Here is a 24,709-nt window from a genome sequence, read left to right as displayed (position 1 = left end):
GTAATTATTGAAGTTGTTAGCTGCACAAAAAAAGTGTTGAGTAGGTACTGAGATGTTAGGATGAATAGGATATTTTGGAGAAAATTATATGCTATGCCTGAGAATAAAATGAACAATGCATCACTGTGTGTTATTAATTATATTAACTTCTGTAAACCTACTTTTTTTTTTTTTTTATAGCTGGTTCCAAAATATTGGTGAAAGATCCGAGACCTGCTCTAGGAACACCCAGCCCAAAGCTAAGTGGTTAGTAATTTCAGTAGTTTTTCTGTAAGTCATCATTTCTAAAAGTGATCTACTATTTCCTTGACAAAGTGAACATTATATATATATATATATATATATATATATATATATATATACACGGAAAAAACTATGGAAAAAAACTATGAATTAGACATGCTAATATTCCAAAAATAATGCTTATAGTTCTCTCTATAAAATATCCCTTCAGGAGTATCTGAAAATGACTATACTATAATGGCAATACTTTATTTTTTTTTTATTTTTATGCTTATCTATTTTTGAGAGAGAAAGAGAGAGAGTACAAGCAGGGGAGGGGCAGAGACAAATGGAGACACGGAATCTGAAGCAGGCTTCAGGCTCTGAGGAGTCAGTACAGTGCCTGACGCGGGGCTCGAACTCACTAGCCGTGAGATCCTGACCTGAGCTAAAGTTGGACGCTTAAACTTGAGCCACCCAGGTTCCCCAGCAATGTTTTATTTAAAACATTAAAACAGGGGCGCCTGGGTGGCTCAGTCGGTTGAGCGTCCGACTTCAGCTCAGGTCACGATCTCGCGATCTCACGGTCCGTGAGTTCGAGCCCCGCGTCGGGCTCTGGGCTGATGGCTCAGAGCCTGGAGCCTGCTTCCGATTCTGTGTCTCCCTCTTCTCTGCTCCTCCCCCATTCATGCTCTCTCTCTCTGTCTCAAAAATAAATAAAACGTTTAAAAAAAAAAAACATTAAAACAAAAATTAGATAAATGAGATATTATATATAATTTTTAAATATATATTTTTTAAAAAGGAACCAAATACACTTGGTATGATAGCAAAAGTTCAGCAAAATCTTCTATTTATTTTCAATTATTGATTTAAAAACCAAAATGTTAAATTTAATCATTAAAAACGTGGTCTCTTGGGGCGCCTGGCTGGCGCAGTCGGTTAAGCGTCCGACTTCAGCCAGGTCACGATCTCGCGGTCCGGGAGTTCGAGCCCCGCGTCAGGCTCTGGGCTGATGGCTCAGAGCCTGGAGCCTGTTTCCGATTCTGTGTCTCCCTCTCTCTCTGCCCCTCCCCCGTTCATGCTCTGTCTCTCTCTGTCCCAAAAATAAATAAACGTTGAAAAAAAAAAAAATTTAAAAAAAAATAAAAACGTGGTCTCTTAAGTCCTACAACCTTAATTTAGTTACCAGGTTATATACCCCCTATTCTATGACTTTAGAAAAGTTATATATCTGAGCTTCCATTTTTAATCTACGCAAAAGAAACATGATTAGATTATTATAAATGAACTTCATGAAAATGAATTGTGAAGTGCTTAGCCCATAGTAAGACCTCAGTATATGAGAGCTGCTTTTTTTAGTATTAGTCTGTATTTTATTTACACTATATAAATTAAAAGCTACAAATAAAATTAAAGACAGCATTTATCTGTACTTTGGAGATAGATTTGATCTAGTTACATTAAGCCAGAAACAGTGTTAGGTTCTAGTTTTAGTTGCATTTAGAAGTTCTTAAGGTACATGCTATAAAGCTGGAGTACCCACAAAAAATAAGTCTGAAATAGTGATTTATTCAATGTGCAGTGGAAATAGACTGAGTAAGAGAGTAAGTTTAGCAATGGAGTCAGAAAACCACAGTGGTCAATCAATGCAGACTTTTCCGAGGGAGATGGTTTATCTAGTAGTAGATAAGTATTTTGAATAATAACTCTAGTACATCAAATGTAAAAGTGGACTGTCCCAGGCAAAACATGACCTATGGTCACCAATAAATAAATCAGACAGGCAAAAAAAGTTAAAAAGAATATGGAAGAACAACACAATTAATTAGCTTGACCCAATTTTCATACATAAAGATTTCTGTATCAAACAATTATAGAATATATATTTTATTCAAAGCACATGGAATATGTATAACAATTGATTATATATTAAATAATACATACAAATGCATAAATTTCAAAGCAAAATTAGCCTTCAGGGCTGATATCTGACCATGATGCAAGTAAAAGTTGATAAGAAAATAGGTCCATTTAAAAAATTTCTGAATACTTAGAATAAAAAACAAAATCAATATTTATAAGTAACTCCTAAATTAAAGAAGTAATTTAAAAACTATATAACCCTAGAATTTAGGTATATTGAAAAATCTAAATATCAAAACTTTGGCTGTATACCAAAAGCGAAGTTGTGAGGGGAATTTATAGCTTTAAATTCTTACATTAGAAAAGAAGAAAGCCTCATAACTAATGAATTAAGTATCCTTGTTAAGAAGATATATATAGTAGAACAGAATAACCAAAAGAAAGCAGAAAAATAAATACAATAACAAAAATGAACTAACAACCCTCCCCCCAAGAGACACAATGGAAGAAACAGAGCCAAAGGTAGTGTTTTGGAGGAAAAAAGTGGAAAATTTCTGGTAAGATTGATCGCAAAAGAAACAAATATTAAATAGTATAACAAAAGGAAATGTGAACATAACTACATTAGCATTGATTAGATCAATTATAATTATATTAATTAAAACTATCAATAACAGTCAACTCTAAATAAATGGACAAATTGCTAGAAAAGAATATCTTACCAGACCTAGAAAAGAAAACTTGAATGATCCTATAAAACTAAAGTAGAAGTTGAAAACTATTTCCACAGAGAAAAAAAACAGGTCTTTATGGCTCTACTGATGAATTCCACCAAACTTTCAAGGAGCAGAACAGATCATCCCATTTTATAAAATCTCTTCTAGTCAAGAAAACTCATTCTATAAGTCCAACATAATTCTAATAACTCACAAAGAGATTATACAAAAGGGAAAATTGCAAACTCATTTGACTCAAGATGTACAGATAAAAATATCCTACGTAAAATCTTAGCAAATCAAATCCAAAATTATAAAATCCAACAGAATGACCAAAAAATGACACATCAGAACCAAACTGGGTTCATGATAGATATGCAGGAACATTTTTATGTTAAATAATCCTTAAAAGTAATCTGTGAATTACGAGATTAAAATGCAAACAATGTTGATCAGCGCGATACCTACACAGAAAATAATTGATAAAATCAACACCTATTTATAATTTTAAAAGATGCTTCATAAGTTGGAAAAGGAAAGGAATTTCTTTAACCTGAGTAAAAATATCTATAACTCTTCAATGTGAATGTTGTCTTAAATGGAATAACATTACAAACATTTAATTGAAAATCATGAGGCACTGTGATTAGATTACTCCAAAATAACAGGAATGATATTTGGGAATTGTGTCAGTCAGGAGCATGATACTACATTTAACAATGCTATGAAGCCTGTGAAGTAAAGTTTAAATTCGGACGTATTGAAAGAAAGGATAATGCCATCTTAGTCTTCTTTTCATTGATATCCACATCAGTGGTAGTGGGATGGCATTTTAGAGTTTCAAAGAACTGCCAAATACACATTCATATCTAAATCTCAAAATAGACTAAACATAGAAGTATTATCATTCCCAGTGTACATGGGAATATAAATAACCAAATAGTGTCTGCTTTGTCCAACCTGAATTATATTTCTCAAAAAGTAGAGAGTAGAAGTGGCATTGTGGAGCCAGCAGGTAGAAGTTCAGCATAGACCATTCTGTGCATTCTTCCAAGCTTTGCATTCAGTGATGTCATATTGGTAGTAGGTTGAAATCTGTTATTATGGGAATATATACACTATGGAAATCAGCAAATACTGCATATCAGTTTTGTTTTCCTGGAGACCCACTAGTTAAACATTTACTACCACATCAATGATTAAACCTGATGCAATATACTTTGCTGCTGCTACTACCTACTTCTTTCTGTTGCTGTTTTCTCCTGCCACTGTGGTTCTCTTGAGTCTCCTTCAACCAACAGGATTTCCTCTAAGCACCACGGATAAGATCATCAGGTATAACAGATTTTCTTTAAAGGTTCAGAGAGAGCAAAGAGTAATCACAGTCCAGATCAGGTGGCAATAAACATAGAGACAACCACACTTAAAGGGCGCCTACTGTTTTTTAGGCACTGCCATTAGAATATCTTTCTCCCTTGCTCCTGCTCTTACTCTGCTGGGAAGATGCTATTTTCTCCAAATTCCAGGTCTTTCTAGTGCAGGCCAATATAGCTCATGACTCCCTCCTGTAAACTCGTTTTAGGTACACTTTTTTTTTTTTTTTTTTTACAAAAAACTTTAACATGCTTACCACATATCGAGGGCTTTTTACTCATACACTCTATCAAAGTTTTAGGTAAAACTCCCCTATACATACATAGCATAGCATTCCCCTAGAGGGTACATAGCGGTATTCTTTGAGGTTTGGGAAAGGAGTGCCAGTACAAGGATGACTTTGCAAAGATCACAAAGCCAGAAACATGGATTATTCATTATACTTACTATGTGTCTGCTAAATATATATTTTATTAGCAGTTGCGTAGTAAGTTCAAAGCTCCACAGTCTTCCTGGTAATCTGAATAATCGTGGCAGCAGCAGTAGTAATGGCAGCGACTAACACTCAGCTAAACACTTCACATTCCTTATCTCATTGAACCTTCCTCACAACTCTAAGCCAACCTCATTTTACTTAGGAGGAAATATAGGTTTAGAGAGATAAGTCATTTATCTGTGTGCAAAACCACACAGCTTATAAATCGCACAGGGGGGACTTAAATATCACAGCCTAACTCTAGTGCCTGCAGTTCTAGTCTTTCAGCTACTTTACTTTTGAATTACCAGAGGAAAAAAAATCACATTGGGTGAATATTCAGAAAATATTCAACTCTTGACCATAATTTATATTTTCTGTATTTTATGTCTACAGTGGTTTTGTTATTTTCGTTTGTTGAGTAGAATTCAGGGTATGTAACCCAGTCTCTGTGATCTGGGACATAAGAAGTGTGATGCGTGTAGAGAAGAGCAGGTGACAAACTGTCAATAACTTGTTAGGAAAAAAAAAGACTTTTCCCTACTCTGTTATTCACTCACTTGCACAATAAGCATGGCTCCCTGGAATAGCCGCTTTGGGGGGATGTGCTTTATTGTCATGTATAGGGTTAATGGAAGCTTCTCTCAGCCTCTTTTCAGGAACTGAGTAGACTTTGCCATTCTTGACTTACATAACTATATATTACATAACTAATTTATATAAATATAGTGCCTTATTTGGATATATCTAAAATGAAGAGCATCTCTTACTTAGAGGAAAGTTTTCTAACATTTAGAATGTTATTTGATTCTACCAAATTCATCTCTCTCTCCCACGAGAGTTGGGCAATTTCTAGTGACAATTCCTTTATTTCTAAAAATACCTATAAAATCAAAGCTGTCAATATGGTGGAGCCCTGTTCCTCCTCAGGAGCATCTATTATTGGAATAACTGAACTCAGTATTGTGTAAGGGGGGCAAAGGAGCACCCCTCCCGACAGTCTTTCAGGGCTATGCTGCAGGAGGGGGTTAACTCTATGCTCTTCCTCTGAAAAATCTATTCACAGTGCCAGGAGAAAACAAGGCCTTTTGGGACTTGTATGCAGACCGACTTGGCTTGGTAAAATCACTTTATCTTCCTTTTCAAAGAAATATGTTCCTAAAGGAGACCAAATACAAGTAAATTTGATGTTTAGCTGGTTCTGAATATAAGTGTATGTCTTTAATTGGTGTTGTCCATCTTTAATTGGTGACTCATGTATGATTACAAGCCTAGGTTATGGCAATTTTGGTTTATTCCCCAAAACTCGAAATAAATCTGAAGAATTCACTTTATATTACACACGTCACATCATTGTCTGTTTAGCAAAATATCGTTATTCACTGAACTAATATTCTCTAACCCACTATTTAATGTTTATATTTACAGGGCACCATAAAATTAATGTGTGTATTTAATCTATTTGCAGTTCCTGATGACGTGTTTGCCCAAAATTATATATGGAAAGGCTCTTACAATTTCAAAGGAAGGAAACAACCCATGACCTTGACAGTTACTAGTTTCAATGCTTCCACTGGAAGAGTCAATGCAACACTCAGCAATAGCAACATGGAACTGCTACTTTCAGGTATCACATTAAAGATGAGCAAATGACGCCTTCATGCTTTCACCTCCATCATTTCATCATATGAGTAATTTTTATACTGTGAAATATTTCTTAAATTTTAATGACATTCATAATTATCCAGAAATAAAGCTTTCCAATCTTTGGATTTATACAGGAGTATTACTACACAAATGTAAAACTCTGATGCCAAAATAAGCTCACGCATGAATATTTTTTTTTGCAAGTTAGTTAACATACAGTGTAGTCTTGGCTTCAGGAGTAGAATCCAGTGATTCATCTCCTACATATGACACCCAGTGATCATCCTGAAAAGTGCCCTGCTTCATGCCCATCACACATTTAACCCACCACCTCCTTCCAGCAACTCTCAGTTTGTTCTCTGTATTTAAGAGTCTCTTATTGTTTAAAGCCCTCTTTGTTTTTCTCTTATTTTTCCTTCCCTTCCCCTATGTTCATCATCTATTGAGTTTCTCACATTCCACATGTGAGTCAAATTATATGATACCTGTCTTTCTCTGAATGACTTATTTTGCTTAGCATAATACCCTCCGGTTCCATCCACGTTGTTTCAAATTGCAAGATTTCATTCTTTTCTATCACCAAGTACTATTCCATTGTATATATGTACCACATCTACTTTATCCATTCCTCAGTTGATGGACATTTGGGCTCTTCCATAATTTGGTTATCGTTGTTAGTACTGCTATAAACATTGCGCCCCTTGGAATCAGCAATCCTGTAGCCTTTGGGTAAGTTACTAGTATAGTGCAATTGTGGGTCGTAGGGTAGTTCTATTTTTAATTTTTTGAGGAAACTCCACATTGTTTTTCAGAGTGGCTGCACCAGTTTGCATTCCCACCAACAGTTGAAAAGTGTCCCCCTTTCTCCACATCTTTGCCAACATCTGTTGTTTCCTGAGTTGTTAATTTTAGCCATTCTGACCAGTGTGAGGTGGTATCTCATTGTGGTTTTGATCTGTATTTCCCTGATGATGAGTGATGTTGAGCATATTTTCATGTGTCTGTTTGCCTTCTGGATGTCTTCTCTGGAGGAGTGTTTATTCATGTCCTTTTGCCTGTTTCTTCACTGGATTATTTGTTTTTTATATGTTAAGTTTCTTAAGTTCTTTATAGATTTTGGATACTAACCCTTTATCAGATATGTCATTTGCAAATCTCTTCTCCCATTCTGTCGGTTGCCTTTTAGTTTTGTTGGTTGTTTCCTTTGCTGTGCAGTTTTTATCTTGATGAGGAGGTTCCAAAAGCTGATGTTTGCTTTTATTTCCCTTGCCTTCAGCGATGTGTCTAGTAAGAAGTTGCTTCAGCCGAGGACAGAGAGGTTGCTACCTGTTTTCTCTTGTAGGGTTTTGAAGGTTTCCTGTCACACATTTAGGTTTTACATCCATTTTGAATTTATTTTTGTGTATGGTGTAATAAAGTTGTCCAGTTTCATTCTTCTGTATGTTGCTGTCCAGTTCCCTCAGCACCATTTGCTAAAGAGACTGTCTTTTTTCCAATGGCTACTCTTTCCTGCTTTGTCGAAGATTAGTCAGCGATATATTTGTGGGTCCATTTCTGGGTTTTCTATTTCATTCCATTGATCTGTGTGTCTGTTTTTGTGCCAATACCATACTGTCTTAATTATTACAGCTTTGTAATATAGGTTAAAGTCCGGGATTGTGATGCCTCACGTTTGTTTTTCTTTTTCAAAATTACTTTGGCTATTTGGGGTTTTTGTGGTTCCATACAAATTTTAGGATCATTTGTGAAGAATACTGGTGTTATTTGGGTAGGGATTGCATTGAATGTGTAGATTGCTTTGGGTAGTATTGACATGTTAATAATATTTTTTCTTCCGGTCCATAGGCATGGAATGTTTTTCCATTATTTTGTGTCTTCTTCAATTTCTTTTATAAGCTTTCTATAGTTTTCAGCATACAGATCTTTTACCTCTTTGGTTAGATTTATTCCTAGGTATTTTGGTGCAATTGTAAATGGGATTGATTCCTTGACTTTTCTTTCTGCTGCTTCATTATTGGCATATAGAAATGCAACTGATTTCTGTACATTGATTTCATATCCTTCTACTTTGCTGAATTCATGTATCAGTTCTAGCAGTTTTGGAGTGGAGTCTTTTGGGTTTTCCATGTAGAGTATCATGTCATCTGTGAAAAGTGAAAGTTTGACTTTTTCTCTGCCAATTTGGATGCTTTTTCTTTCTTTTTGTTGTCTGATTGCTGAGGCTAAGACTTCCAACACTCTGTTGAACAACAGTGGTGAGAGTGGACATCCCTGTCGTGTTCCATGATCTTAGGGGGAAAGCTCTCAGTTTTTCTCCATTGAGGATGATATTAGCTGTGGGCCTTTAATATATGACTTTTATGATGTTAAGATATGTTCCTTCTTTGCTGACTTTCTTGAGGTTTTTTATCAAGAAAGAATGCTATATTTCGTCAAATGTGTTTTCTGCATCTATTGATGGGATCATATCATTCTTATCCTTTCTTTTCTTAATGTGTTATATCACATTGATCTGTGAATATTGATATCTGTCTTTGCAGATATCATTAATATCTGTCCTGCAGCCCAGGAATGAATCACACTTGATCATGATGAATAATTCTTTTAATGTACTGTTGAATTTGATTTGGTAGTATCTTAGTAAGAATTTTTGCATCCAGGTTCATCAGGGATATTGGTCTGTATTCTCCTTTTTAGTGGGATATTTGTCTGGTTTGGAATCAAGGTAATGTTGGCTTCATAGAATGAGTTTGGAAACTTTCCTTCCATTTCTATTTTTTGGAACAGTTTGAGAAGAATACATATTAACTCTACTTTAAATGTCTGGTAGAATTCCCCTGGGAAGTCATCTGGCCCAAGACTCTTATTTGTTGGGAGATTTTTGATAACCGATTCAATTTCTCTGCTGGATGGGTCTTTTCAAATTTTCTATTTCTTCCTGTATGAGTTTTAATGTGTGAGTATCTAGGAATTTTTCCATTTCTTCTAGATTGTCGAGTTTGTTCATAGCATTCTCTTATAATTTTTCATAGTATTCTCTTATAATTGTTTATATTTCTATGGTGTTGGTTATGATTGCTCCTCTTTCACTCATTATTTTATCTATTTGGGTCCTCTCTCTTTCTTTTTTGAAAAGTCTGGCTAAGATCTTATCAATTTTGTTTATTCTTTTAAAAAACCAGCTCTTTGGGGCGCCTGGGTGGCGCAGTCGGTTAAGCGTCCGACTTCAGCCAGGTCACGATCTCGCGGTCCGTGAGTTCGAGCCCCACGTCGGGCTCTGGGCTGATGGCTCAGAGCCTGGAGCCTGTTTCCGACTCTGTGTCTCCCTCTCTCTCTGCCCCTCCCCCGTTCATGCTCTGTCTCTCTCTGTCCCAAAAATAAATAAACGTTGAAAAAAAAATTAAAAAAAAAAAAAACAAACCAGCTCTTAGTTTCACTAATCTGTTCTACTGTTTTGTTTTGGATTCTATATCATTTATTTCTGCTCTAATGTTTATCATTTTCCTTCTTCTGCTGGCTTTGGGCTTTATTTGCTGCTGCTTTTCTAGCTCCTTTAGGTGTGAGGTTAGGTTGTGTATTTGGGACATTTACTGCTTCTTGAGATAGGCCTGAAATGCAATGTCTTTTCTTCTTAGGATTGCCTTTCCTGCATCCCAAAGAGTTTGAACTGTCATGTTTTCATTTTCATTTGCTTCCATGTATATTTTTATTTTTTTCTTTAATTTCCTGCTTAATCCATTCATTCTTAAGTGGGATGTTCTTTAACCTCCCTGTATTTGGAGGATTTCCAGATTTTTTCTTGTGGTTGATTTCAAATTTCATAGTGTTGTGATCTGAAAATATGCATGGTATAATCTCAATCTTTTTGTACCTGCTGAAGGCTGTTTTGTGACTGGGTATGTGATCAATTTTGGAGAATGTACCATGTGCACTTGAGAAGAATGTGTATTCTGCTACTTTAGGATGAAATGTTCTGAATATATATGTTAAGTCCTTCTGGTCCAATGTGTCCTTCAGAGCTATTGTTTCCTTATTGATTTTCTGCCTAGATGATGTGTCCATTATTATAAGTGGAGTCTTATTAATTTAGGACTTAGATTTAATTTACTTATTAGTTTCAAATTAATTGCAAGTCTCTTACAATTATGGTGTTCTTATCAAAAAGTTTGTTCATGATTAATTGATTTATGTATTTGGGTGCTTTCACTTTGGGGGCATAAATATTTACAATTGTTACTCTTCTTGATGGATAGACCCCTTAAATATGATATAATGCCCTTCTTCATCCATTGTTACAGTCTTTATTTTAAAATCTAGTTTATGTGATTTAAGTATGGTTACTCTGGCTTTCTTTTGATGTCTATTAGAATAATAGATGGCTTTCCGTCCTCTCACTTTCAATTTGCAGGTGTCCTTAGGTCTAAATGAGTCTCTTGTAGGCAGCATATAGATGGATCTAGGTTCTTTGTTTTTTTGTTTTTTTGTTTTTATCCATTCTGATATCCTATGTCTTTTGATTGGGGCATTTAGTCCATTTACATTGAGTGATAATTGAAAGATATGAATTTAGTGCTATTGTGTTATCTGTGGATTTCATGTTTGTAGTGATGTCCTCTGGTCTTTTGTGGTCTTTGCTGCTTTCCACTCACAGAGTTCCCCCTTAGGATCTCCTACAGGAATAATTTAGTGGTCATGAACTCATTTAGTTTTTGTTTGTCTGGGAAGTCTTTATCTCCCCTTCTGTTCTGAATGACATCCTTTCTGGATAAAGGATTCTTGGCTGCATACTTTTCCTATTCAGCACACTGAATATTTCCTGCTACTCCCTTCTGGCCTGCCAAGTTTCAGTGGACAGGTCTGTTACTATCCTTACATGTCTACCCTTGTAGGTTAAGGACATTTTGTCCCTAGCTGCTTTCAGAATTCTCTCTTTGTGTTTTGCCAGTTTCACTATGATATGTAATGCTGTTGACCTCTTTTTGTAGATTTTAAAGGGAGTTATCTCTGCCTCTTAGACTTGGATGCCTGTTTCCTTCCCCAGATGAAGGAAGTTTTTGGCTATAATTTGTACAAATAAACCTTTTGACCCTTTCTCTTGCTCTTCTTCTTCTACAACTCTTATAATACAGATATTGTTTCATTTCATGGAATCAGTTAGTTCTCTAATTCTCCCCTCATGATCTAGTAATTCCATTTCCTTCTTTTTTTTCAGCTTTATTATTTTCCATAACCTTATCTTCAATTTCACCTATTCTTTCTTCTGCATCTTCCATCCTCTCTGTCACTGTGTCTAGTTTATTTACTAGACCTTTATTAGTCTATTACTAGACTGTTATTATTAGTCTAGATGTCATTTACTATAACATCTCAGTTATAGTATTTTTTTAATTTATCATGACTAGTTCTTAGGTCTTTGACCTCTGCAGCAAGAGTTTCTCTCATGTCTTCTATGCTTTTTTCAAGCTCAGCTATTACCTTTGACTGTCATTCTAAATTCTTGTTCAGATATATTATTTATTTCTGTTTTGAGCAATTTTCTGGCTGTGATTTCTCCTTGAACTTTCTTTTGGGGAGAATTCCTCCATTTTGTCATTTTGTGTGTTTTAAAAGCTTGTTTTGTGTCTTGCACCTGAGTCATTCAAGGATATTTTGATGTGGCTGGAATGAGACATCATGAAATAGAAAAGAACTTTTAATTTGAATAACTAATTTTTTCTGTATTCTCATAACACCAAAGAGGCAAGATCAGTGACCTGTAAGCTATTTTATGGACACAAAATCATTTCTTCAAATGACAGTATTTAGGTGGACACCATAGTTTAAGACAGAAAAGGTAGAGCTACACTACTTTAAACAAGCATAAGGGATCCCCTATCCAGCTGTTCAGCTTTTTCAAGTTTCTGTGTCCTCTATCTAGTATAAATTTCCCTCATTATCTTTGATTGTTCTGGTTTTACTGACATTCAGATATTTTCTCAAATGTCATCTCATCAACAGTACTCCTTATGACCCCATCTAAAGTAACTTTCTCATTATAAATACAGTCAGACACACTCTTAGACAGTCTTACCTGTTTCACTTTCTTCTTTTCACTGTTTGAAATTAGTATAGTATTAGTATAGAGTAAAATGGTGTTACAGGATGTGATATGATATTTTGTACATCTATACTCCAACAATGTAAGTTCTAAAAGGGAAGCTCCCTTGCCTTCCAGGTCATCACTGCTTCTCAGAAGCTAGAACAGCAGCTGGAACAAAATAGGCCTCAATGAATATTGTCAAAGTAATGAATTTGAATTATTGCTCTCATTTAAAAATATTTTTAAATATTCATACTGCAAATATGTAATATATTTGTTTAAACTTCTTGCCTGTATATATATCCTAATTAATTATTAATAATAATTTGTGGTATCAATGAAATAGAAAATAAAATCATAATTATTGATCTTGCAAATTTTAGGATACTATCAAACATAGTTTTGTATTATTGAGTGATTCCCCATTAAACTCAGAGTTAAAGTATTAGTAGTTAATATGTATTATATTTTAAAAACTATACACAGCTACAGTGATATAAACTGCAAGAAGTTTTATATTGGCAAAAGAAATTCATTTAAATTGTGACTACTGATTTAACTTTGAGACATAAACATTTTTTTTTATTTTAGAGATTTCTGAAAAATAAATGTATACTGAATCTAATCTGGAAAAATTTCAAAATAAATTCCTGCAAATATATAAAAACAAATAGATTAATTTGCCATCACAGTGTCTGTGGAAATCAATTATGATATTTTCCCACCAATATTATTTTTGATCATTTTTTTGTCTTCCCTTATTAAATGTAACCACTTAGGTCAAGATCTATGTGTCATCTTTGTATTCCCAGTCCATTCTTATGATACCTTATTACATAGGTGAAAGATTAAATAAATTAATGAATGAGTCATATTTCCACCATTAGTTAATCACAAAATTTTTACTTAGAATTTTTTTTCTCCTGTTTTTCCCCTAAGCACATTTATATTTCATATTATTCCTACTTGTAGAATACCCACTGTTTATGAAAAAAAATTATGTATATATTTTTACTTTTTTATGCTATTTCCTATATTTACCTTCTTAAACTAAAAATTTTACTTGATCTTTAAGACCCATTCAAATACCTTTTCTCAATAAGCGTTTCCTGATCACTCCATTGTGAAATGATCCCTCTCTGTTCTGGCCTTTTATTTATCATATTTTTTCATGTATTTTAGTTGATTATATATGTGACTTACATTTCCTACTTCATTGGAAATGCTTTTAAGCATCCTATCTTTAGATAGGAATGTATATATTCTTCTTTGTGGCTCCAGCAGCACTTACAATACTCTTTCACAGGGTTGGCACCCAATTTATTATTAAGAAACCTATGAGGGATTTTAACGTTTGTTGTACATCCTTGAAGATTTTAAATCTTACTGGGGAATGAAGTCATCTTATTTGTAATATCATGGAATGATGTTATTAAGAACAGTAATACTTAATTTTAATAACATAAGTAATTTCAACCCCACAATTAAAATTCAAGTTGAGAATTTCAGATGAGAGATTAACATATACTGTAGGATTTGTAGAAAGCCTTATGAATGAAGCTGGCCTTGACTTGGCCTTGTTTGATTCCTTTTCTTTTCACATATATTACCTTATATATTTAAGGAGTTAAAGATAATATAATGAAGCATAACTATTTACAAAATTAGTAGACTAAAATGTCCTTACATTTTACAGGGGTGTATAAAAGCCAGGAAGCTCGCCTAATGTTACACATCTACCTTATTAAAGTACCAACGCATGCTTCTGTGAAGAAAATGAAGGAGGACAATTGGGCCATGGATGGCTTTGTAAGTATAGTGTTTTAAATATCTTCTGCTGATTTTAGTAACCAATTTGTGCTTTGGTTTGTCATTAAAATTCCAAAAAAAAAAGGTGGTTTTCTAAATTGGGCTAATTATGAATACACATGCACATATAAAATGGGAAAATTACTATTATGGGTAAATTTTTTGTTTGGAAAAAAGATTCAATGTAAATACTTAGTAATCTAGAATGTTATACCTAGGGTTATTGGATTCTGATTAATATGCTTATATTTGTAATGTTTATGTGTATGAGAGTCATAGTTTTTCATTGCTTTCATCAAATGTATTTTGTCTATGACCAGTACTATGCAAAGTAAATCTGGATAAAATATAATTCATTCTTTGTCTGGAATTACTATTTAAGGCACATACAACATATTTACAAAATGCATAAAAAAATTAAGTATGCCATTACATTTAAGTTTTTTTCTCTAAATTTAACAGATTTAGAATATTTTATAAAGTTGTTTATGAAAAGAAAGTTATGTGAATTACTTCATTTGGGGAGATGGTTGCCATAGCTTCACCATGGAGTCACCCTGTCCTATTCAGCCCCTTACATGAATGGAGTTTCTAAATTGGCAGTTGGAAGTAACTAGTCTTCCATTCACAAATTGACCTGGAGTCTTTGCTAAAAAACAATGAGGAGAGCTCTGACTATATCCCCTCAAGCAACAGGTCTTCTTTTACAAGGAAGATCTAGAAGGAAAGATAGTAGGTCGTAGGCTTCTGTAAGTTTAGTGCCTGAGGGGGTAAAAACATTTATCCTATTTCCCGATCTGCTGTTATTCATGGAATTGGAAATGAATTCATGTCTTCAATGCACTCAAATAGTTTAGTTGTATTATTTTATCTAGGAAGCAAACAAAATGAATTCATTTGTTTAAATATTAGAGTTTAAGCTATTCTATTTAGAAGCATTTCATTTTTAAAAATGACCAAAATGAGTGTGATGTCTGATAATAAAGAATAAACCACTTGTTTCTGAAATGTCAAACTTCTATGGATGTATTGGTATGATATTTTGCTTTTTAGGGTGAGGATTCAAGGTTTTTAACTTTTACAATACTATACAGGACTTGGGTAACTTGGTAACTTGGGTAACAATACTATACAGGACTTTTACAATACTCTACAGGACTTGGGTAATTAAAACAAACTTCAGAATAAAGTCACATTACTAGTTATCAGGAACACTGGAATATGTCTATTTTTAATTTATTTATGAAATCAAATCACATTACATAAGTAAAGCATTTTTTAAAAATAGGATTTTACACACATGCAAGGTACATGTAATAGCATTTATAGCAATGGACACAGCCACAAAATCTTGGGGTCAAACAACAAGTATTTCATTCTTTCTCATGTATGTGGGGTTAGTTGTGGGTGTTCCACTTGAGGCTGTGATAGCAAGTTCAGGTCTGCTCCAGATGTCTCATTCTGGGGCCCAGGCTGGAGCACATTCTCTTGTCAGAGGTCAGAAGCTCTGAGGGGGAAAGTGGAAACATGCCCCCTTGCTTAAAATAGCTCTAATGAAATATAACTCATCTTCCTTACAATTCACCCATTTAAAATATGCAATTCAGTGGTTTTAAGTATATTGACATGTGTGTAACCGTCACCACAGTTGATTTTAGAATATTTCCATCACCTCAAACAGAAACTCCACACCCTTTAGCTATCACCCTACCCATTCGTCCCTCACCCCACCCTAGCCCTAAGAAGACACAAATCTATTTTCTGAAATCTATAGATTTCTCTGTTTTGGATGTTCATATTTATGGAATCATATAATATGTAGTCTTTTGTGTCTGGCTTCTTTCACTTATTTTCATGGGAAACATGCCTTTGAAGGCTCAGACTTAGAACTGACCTACTGTCAGTTCCACCCATGAATCATTGGCCAAAGTAAATCACAAGACCAAACCCAATGAGTTGAAAGGGGCATTCTTCCCATGAAGGTTGGTGGGAGGGGAAGACAGAGTGCATACATGCTAAACAGTAATCATATCTACAAAGTAGAGTTTTATTATATTTTAATTTTTAATAATTTTTTAACATTTTATTTCTTTTTGAAAGACAGAGACAGCATATGTGGGGGAGGAGCAGAGAGAGAGAGAGAGAGAGAGAGGAGACACAGAATGCAAAGCAGCTCCAGGCTCTGAGCTGTCAGTACAGAACTGATGTGGGGTTTGAACCCACGAACTGTGAGATCATGACCTGAGCCAAAGTCAGTCGCTTAACTGACTGAGCCACTGCGCACCCCAATTTTTAATTGATCATTTGCTTTATTCTGTTTAATCATATCATTGTCCTCCCTCTTTTTCTTAGAGGGGGGAAGGGCAGAAGGAGAGGGAGAAAGAGAATCTTAAGCAGGCTCCATGCTTAGGTTGGAGCCTGACTTGGGACTTGGTCTCATGACTGTAGGTCATGACCTGAGCTGAAATCAAGACTCAGATGCTTAACTACCTGAGCCACCCAGACTCCCCTAATTGCCTTTTTTTGACAGTAGGCTTCTTAGCCTAAGAGAAATCTATATATCTATATAATTATATTAATGACCAACCCCCTATATTCTAATATCCTAATTACTTAAAAACAAAAATTTTCTTTTGCTTTTAATGGCAAATTTGCACAGTATGCCGTGTTTTATATCAGAGGGAAATAAAGAAGAAGGAACTCTGTATAATATTCATTTAAGTGTAAAACTGGATATTTATTAAGGCTGGAAAATAGCCGGCTCCAATCCTCAGATTTAATCAACCTTATAAATATTTTTAGGTTTCTGCTGAGCCTGATGGAGCAACTTATGTATTTCAAGGATTTATTCAGGGCAAAGATTATGGGCAATTTGGACTACAAAGACTAGGTAATGTATTCATTTTCATTTTCATGTAGTTCCTTTATTACTCTAGACATCATAAGAAAATACAGTGTATTCTGTACATTAGGCACACTTACTACATTTTGAATTTGGCTTTGTCAGGTAAGTTATACATTGAAAAATTTGAAAGGCTTTTAAATAATCACACAAAATATTGATTCTCTATGTACCGATGCTGTACAGGGTTTGGTTTTTGTCAGATGTCTAATAAATATGACACACTGCCTTGCCTTTAGCAAGGAAAAAGGAGAAAAGTGATACAGATAGAAAAGAAAATATTAAACTGTAAATTATTTTATTTTATCTCATGAGAACTGCAGTACTTCTCTTCAGTTTGAATATTGTTGTAACTTTATTTCTCTTTTGAAAATGTAATAGCACTTTGAAAAATTCATACGGTCTGAAAAAGAAAATAACTTTGAGGAATAGACCCCTTTTTGGGACTTTGTGCTATTCAGCTATGTAAATTTTCTGTAGTGGGAGGCATAGGGTTTTTTTCATTCTTCTTTTAAACTCTTTTAAAATATACATAGACATTTAATGGTCTTGCTTGAATATAATTATTGCCATAGCTTTCGGTATATAATTTTCCTAAAGTATATTGTCTTCCATTATTATATAGTGGTATTGACATATAAAGAATAAACTCAGGCTCTAAAAACTACTACTTAGTATTTATCTTAAAAATTCCATTACTTTGAATGCTTATGTAAATATTCTGAGTCCCTGGAAAAATAAGGTAGGTAAGAAGGTATTAACTTGGACTAAGGTGTGACTTAATTGAATATAACTGTTTATCAAAAAAATAAATTAGCTTTCTCTAAGTAAATAAAAATGATAAGATGTTCATTTCAGATAATGTCTTGGCCTAAAAGTATGTTAGTTTTGAAAACCAAATAAAACATTCATTAATACAGTACAGTTACACAGTTGTGCAATTTAATGCAAGATGTTTACACATACTAGTCTCAAAAGCATCACAAAAACTACATGTCTAAGACAGAACCTATAAAAAAAAAGCAGCTATTTCTTTCTGGGGAACCTAAAAACAAAAAATAACATGTCTGTTATTTTTTCTTCCCTTGTCCTATGCCAACACGTTGACAAACCTGATTTTCTCATTTCCTAATTGTGCTAATGTCTTCACTGTTTCCCCATCCCCAAGTAGAACACTTCTCAGCCTGTGCTCTCTTACCACTTATCCTCACAAACAAGTTCTGTTGATTTTTAACTACAAAATGTTCCCCCATTTCTGTCTTTTCATGCTCTTCCTAGTATGTTAGTATAGAGATCAATTTCCACTTCTATTTGGGTTCTTCCTCTAACCATTGATGTACACGTGCTTCCAGTCTGGCTTCCCTCAAGTTCATTCATTCCACCCTACCCACTGTCCTAAATTGTGTGTCTTATCATAGGGCCTTTTATTTCTAAATACCTCCACTTGTCCTTCACTGTAAATAGATACAAGTTTGAATTCTTTAGAATGATATTTATGGCTTTTTGGGGTCTGGCCATAGCTTTTTCAGGTTAACAGCCTATTCCTACCACACAGATAATACTTACCTCCACATCTTTTCCACACAGCTGCACCTAGTGCTTGTCACGTCTTCTAAATATGTCACTCACCCTCCTATTTCTAAGCTTAAGATGGTCCTGCTTCCTCCTCCATTCATTGTTCTACTGACTCTTCAAAGCCAAGCTCATTGTATTCTCCAAAATACATTCTTTTTTAAAAAAAAATTTTTTTTTTAACGTTTATTTATTTTTGGGACAGAGAGAGACAGAGCATGAACGGGGGAGGGGCAGAGAGAGAGGGAGACACAGAATCGGAAACAGGCTCCAGGCTCTGAGCCATCAGCTCAGAGCCTGACGCGGGGCTCGAACTCACGGACCGCGAGATCGTGACCTGGCTGAAGTCGGACGCTTAACGACTGCGCCACCCAGGCGCCCCCAAAATACATTCTTATATACCACCAGATGGAATTACCCCTTCTCTTCCTAAAGCACATTGATCATTAATTCATGCCTGATGTATATGCTTTTTTGTGTCATTGTATTCTTTCTACAACTGTATAAACTCTTCAGTTCAGAGACTACTTATTTTTTATTCTGTATCCTTTCCTGGAAAAATATCTTATACATAGTAGACACTGCACAAACTTGCATGGAAATGAGTTGAAGGAGTTTCCTGAATTATTTTTGTTTACTATATACATTTCCAAGTAGGTATCTTGATAAGGAAAGAAAATAATTGATTCATAAAAATAAAAAATCATGTGATAAAAGCAAGTTGATTTTTTTTTTTAATTTTATAGGACTGAATATGTCAGAAGGCTCAAATTCTTCAAATCAACCTCATGGTACAAACAGTAGTTCTGTGGCCATTGCTATTCTTGTGCCTTTTTTTGCACTTATATTTGCAGGATTTGGATTTTATCTTTATAAACAGAGGTAAGTTTGTTGATTTTACCTATAAAACCTTTCCCAAATCTTCCATTTCATGTTCTTTTTACTACTCTAGTTCAAATTGTAACTTCCATTTTTTTTTCAGTGTGTGCCAAATAGTGCAACAGGTTTAAAAACCTGGTTCCCCCTGCCTGCCCCCCACCATGCCAACATCACAAAACAAAAATTGCTCAGTGAATTTGCACATTCACCTTAACCCTTATTACTCTTGCCTGTCAATTTCCTGGCACGTACTTAATTGTATAAGTTAGTTTTACATTATCCATGATAAGAATTTAGAGATACAAAAGCCAGGTTAACGTTGACATTGAGGAGGTGATACCTGCTGCCACATTTATTTAGAGAAGTGGAGAGAAGTTTGTGACCAAACCTCGTAGCGCACATCACAATACTGACCAGTTTTACCCAGGCAGACAGTTGGTAAAGTCTTCTAACCGTCTCCTTTCCTTCTGCTGCTTTTAGAAGATTATGCAATCAGTATGTTATATTTCTGACGTATCTAGTGTATGATTATCCATATTATTAGTTGGTCCTTGTTTTACTAAGTCCATTACAACAATCCAAGTCAGGGGCTTTATTATGTAATTGTCTGCTATTTGGGACTATCCTTTATCAAGAAAATATATAGAGAGACAACCAGATAATTCAATGAATATTACCTAAATGCATTTTTCTCAAAACTGATGTTTGTATTACACGTTTCAGTCTAGATTACCTAAGAGTTATATATATATATATATATATATATATATATATATATATATAATATTACATAAATTTGTAATAATTGAATATTAGCAGCTGCTTAGGCCTTGTCAATATCAGATTTTATTTACAACAACAAAAAAATCATCACTATATTTATTTATAAAGAAATCTGTTCCAATCCTTTTTTTGTTTTTAAACTATCTTTGTAAAAAACGCATAACCTAAAACCATTTAAACCATTCTAGGCATATAGTTCAGTGGCATTTAGTATACTCACTGTGTCCCAGAGCCATCATTGCCAGTTCCAGAATATTTTCATCACTCCAAAAGGAAGTTCTGTGCCCATTGATCAGTCATTCCGTATTCCTACCACCCCTGCCCTAGGCAACTGCTAATCTGCTTTCTGTCTGTATTTGTTTGCCTATTCTGGGTATTTCATATCAATGGAATCAGGTAACATGTGACATTTTCTATTTAGTTTCTTAAACTTAATGTTTTCAAGTTTCTTCCATATTATAGCATTTATCAGTGCTCCATTCCTTTATATGGCTGAATAATATTCTGTGGTATGTTTGAATGTGTTCTATTTAAATATGTCCATTCATCATGTGATGGGCATTTGGTTTGTTCCTACATTTTGGCTATTGTGAATACTGCTTATATATACACTTGTGTACAACTTTTTGTTTGAACACATGCTTCAATTCTTTTGAGTATATACCCCAGAATAGAATTGCTGGTTTATATGGTAATTCTACATTTAACTTACTGGGGAAGCACCAAATTTTTGCAGAGCAACTGCACCATATTATATTCTCACCAGCAATGTATAACTGTTTTACTTTCTCCGCATCCATGCCAACACTTGGTATTTTCTGTTTTCTTTTCTTTTTCTTTCTTATTTTAATTATAGTTACCCTAGTATATGTGTAAAGTGGTATCTCATTGTGGTTTGGATTTGCATTTCCCTAATTACTAATGACATTGAACATCTTTCCACTGCTTTTTGGCCATTTTTCTTTGAAGAAATGCCTGTTCAAGTATCTGCCCATTTTTTAATTGTGTTGTTTGTCTTGTTGTTGATTGTAAGTGTTCTTTATACATTTTGGAGAGTTGACTCCTAGCATACATATGGTTTGATATATTTCTTCCTTTCTGTGAGTTGTATTTTCATTCCCTTGATAGTGTCTTGTCCTTTGATGTACAAAAATTTCTCATTTTGATAAAGTCCAACTTATCTATTTTCTTTTGTTATTTGTGTTTGTGGTGTCAGAGCTAAGAAACCATTGCCATATTCAATGTCATGAATCATGGTCAGATTTACCTGTATGTATTCTCCGAAGAGTTTAATAGATTTAGCTCTTATATTTAAAAGTTTGGTTTGTTTCAAGTAAATTTTTCACGGCATAAACTATCCTGAAACTTGACATTATTTTCCATAAAGCTGTTGTTTAACATTAGTAAAATGACATTTCTTTTTATCTTCATGATTCTTGTCTAATTAGAAGGAAATGATGTTGTTCCTGGTTTTTATTGTGAATCTAGTTTGAAAAAAGAGAGACAAATACTTTCCATTAGAATTATGCACCTGGCAAGAGCAAATTTTAAGCAATATGTCTATATAGGTAATGTCATTGAAAAAAACTTAAGATAGCTTTAATCAAATTTATTGCTGTATAAATCATCTAACAATTGTTAGTATGGAGAAAAATTCAGAAAATGCATTAGGGATAGTAATAGAATAGAATAGAATAGAATAGAATAGAACATAACATAATAGCAAATAAAGTAAGATGAAATAGTTGAAATTTGTGATGTTTGGATGTAAACAAAGGAATTGAGAAATCAAATTCTTTTAAGATGTATCCATTTTAGGAATTAGGTCCCAGAAACAGGTAGGGGCAAGTCTGCCTTTGTACCATAGCAAATGTCCTCAAATTATGCAGTGGGGTGGGGGAAACTAGAAATAAGAATTTCTCAAAAGAGAGGGAAATAAAGAAACAAAGCAGGAATTCAAGATCAGCAGGTTATGCCAACCATCCTAGGACCCGTGTGTTTTGTTAAGGAAAACCAAATGTTCAGTTATTAATAACTCTGGAAACTATTTTCATGACTTCATTATCTATAGTCATTTCTTCTTTGAGATTTTGAATTTATTGTTCTGGTGTATATCATTTTTTCAATTTAAACTTTATTTAAACCTCAGTTAGGTAATGTACCATGCAATATTTGTTTCAGGAGGAGAACTCAGTGATTCATCACGTACATACAATACCCAGTCCTTATCCCAAGTGCTCCCCTTCACACCCATCACCCATCTAGCCCATCTCAAACCCACCTCCTTCCACCAACCCATAGTTTGTTCTGTATCATTAAGAGTCTCTTGCGGTTTGTTTTCTCTTCTCTCCCCTCTTCCCCTATGTTCATCTGTTTTGTCCTAGATTCTGCATATGAGTGAAATCATGTGGCGTTTGTCTTTCTCTGATTGACTTATTGTGCTTAGCATAATATATTCTAGCTCCATCCATGTTACTGCCAATGGCAAGATTTCATTCTTTTTGAGAGCTGAGTTATATTCCATGTATATACACCACATCTTTATCCATTCATTAATCAATGGACACTTGGACTCTCCCCATAGTTTGACTATTATTGATAATGCTGCTATACACATCGGGGTGCATGTATAGGCTTCAAATCTGTATTTTTGAATCCTTCTTTGAGATTTTGAATTTATTGTTCTAATGTATATCATTTTAAAGAAAATTGAGTACTTATGTTTCTGGGATACTCCAAGTATCTTCCCAAATTAGGCCTCAGTGTTAGTTGTCTGCTCTTTCTGAAATCCTTTTTTAATTAGTGCAGAACTGCCTCCTCTTTGTTCTTCACGTCTCAGATTACATTTTATCTCTGCAGAGGTACTTTTCCTCATTACTCCTCCAAAAGTGGGGCCCAGTTCCTTCCTGTCATATCAACTCTTTTCCTTTTCATCAGAACAATTCTCATTACCTACTTTTTGTTTTATTTATTATTTTTTAATAAATATTTATTTATTAATTATTTTCTATCACTACAGTGATATGCCTAGGATCCATATGCATATGCCCGGGATCATGCTTGGTACATAATGAATGCTCAGTAAATATCTGATGGATGAATGAATGAATGAATGAATGAATAGTAATAAGATTTAAATTTTATTTTATCATAATTTATACTATACATGCTAGTTCATAACGATTATTGTTGCATCAGAAAATTTAAATTTATGAGATTAGTCATAATACATTATTGATACTTGTATTACTCAGATTGGTACTGTATATTAATACGTATTATATTAAATAATAAAAGTCACTCAGGATTTTAAAGTGACAGGTAAATTGTTCAAATTTGATCTGTTGAGTTTATAATTTCTCAATTAATGCTTTGAGGTTACATTATGCAGTAACAATGATAACTCAAGTATGTTATGTTTGAGCCCCACTCTGCTATTTCTAGAAAGTTAACACATAGCTAATCCATGTTCTCATCAACAGGACTGCACCCAAAACACAGTATACAGGATGTTCAGTTCATGAAAATAACAATGGCCAAGCAGCTTTTGAAAACCCCATGTATGACACCAATGCAAAGTCAGCGGAAGGGAAGGCAGTACGATTCGATCCCAACTTGAACACTGTCTGCACAATGGTATAACACGGCAACTCTTTGCCTTCTTCAGAAGCGTGGAAATCGACACAACACAGTGCACATTTAGTTCACTGCTAAACAAATTAAAGCACACTTTTCAGGACTTGCTGGGTCACCTTTTCCTGAGGAATGATAGAGAAGAGTGTTTTTTCATAAACTGGACCCTAATTCTTCTTCATGTTTACCATGGAGAGTTTTACAGAAATTTGGCTGCACTCTGGGAGTGCTTACTCACAGTTTATTTGCTTTTTTTAAAAAGGAGATTATTCTAAAACATAAACTTCTTTGCATATATTGGAGGAGCATCCACTATCAGTATTTCTGTGCTTTATAAAGTATATTAGAGGGACTGGGTTTAAAAAAAAAAGATATAGGGTAGAAAATAAGAGCTATACTTACAAGAGTCAATAGACCACTGACTTCTCTTTAACAGTCATGAGCCACATCATGCCCATGAGTCTATTTCACACCACTCTGTCAGCTACTCATTTTTGTTAATCGAGTCATTGTCTTCCTGATCTCCATGGTTATTTCAGATTGAGTCATGCCCTCAAATGTTTATGAGCTAATTTATGCCACAGAAGAGATAAGATTGCCTTCTCTGATTTGATTCCTTCTGGTACTTGTCCTTCAGTATCATATTGTCTTCTATTTTTAGATTGGTCGTCATAGTTTCTGTAAATGGCAAGATCATTGTGCTGTTCTCCCAATTTCCCTCGTTATGCTATAACCGAGATTATTCACTAATG

At 34.3% G+C, this 24,709-nt stretch overlaps 1 protein-coding gene across 2 annotated transcripts in view; it reads left to right on the top strand.

The window, feature by feature from the left end:
• The window catches only part of CSMD3 (CUB and Sushi multiple domains 3), a 1,257,946-nt gene extending 1,233,980 nt beyond the window's left edge, over positions 1 to 23,966 (top strand). For both annotated transcript variants that reach the window (XM_047073797.1, XM_047073796.1), the window contains 6 exons: positions 181 to 246; positions 6,122 to 6,280; positions 14,076 to 14,188; positions 16,991 to 17,078; positions 19,409 to 19,544; positions 23,807 to 23,966. In XM_047073797.1, coding sequence (XP_046929753.1) covers positions 181 to 246; positions 6,122 to 6,280; positions 14,076 to 14,188; positions 16,991 to 17,078; positions 19,409 to 19,544; positions 23,807 to 23,966 — 722 coding nt within the window. The remainder of the gene's footprint in view (positions 1 to 180; positions 247 to 6,121; positions 6,281 to 14,075; positions 14,189 to 16,990; positions 17,079 to 19,408; positions 19,545 to 23,806) is intronic.
• The last annotated feature ends 743 nt before the right edge of the window (positions 23,967 to 24,709 follow it).

The sequence above is a fragment of the Lynx rufus genome, unplaced genomic scaffold (assembly GCF_022079265.1).
Source record: "Lynx rufus isolate CCGP_SWC_20201006 ecotype Redwood Valley unplaced genomic scaffold, mLynRuf1.p SCAF_12, whole genome shotgun sequence".
NCBI classification, from domain to species: domain Eukaryota; kingdom Metazoa; phylum Chordata; class Mammalia; order Carnivora; family Felidae; genus Lynx; species Lynx rufus.
The sequence above is the reverse complement of the archived record's forward strand: the minus strand, read 5'-3'. Positions and strand labels throughout refer to the sequence as shown.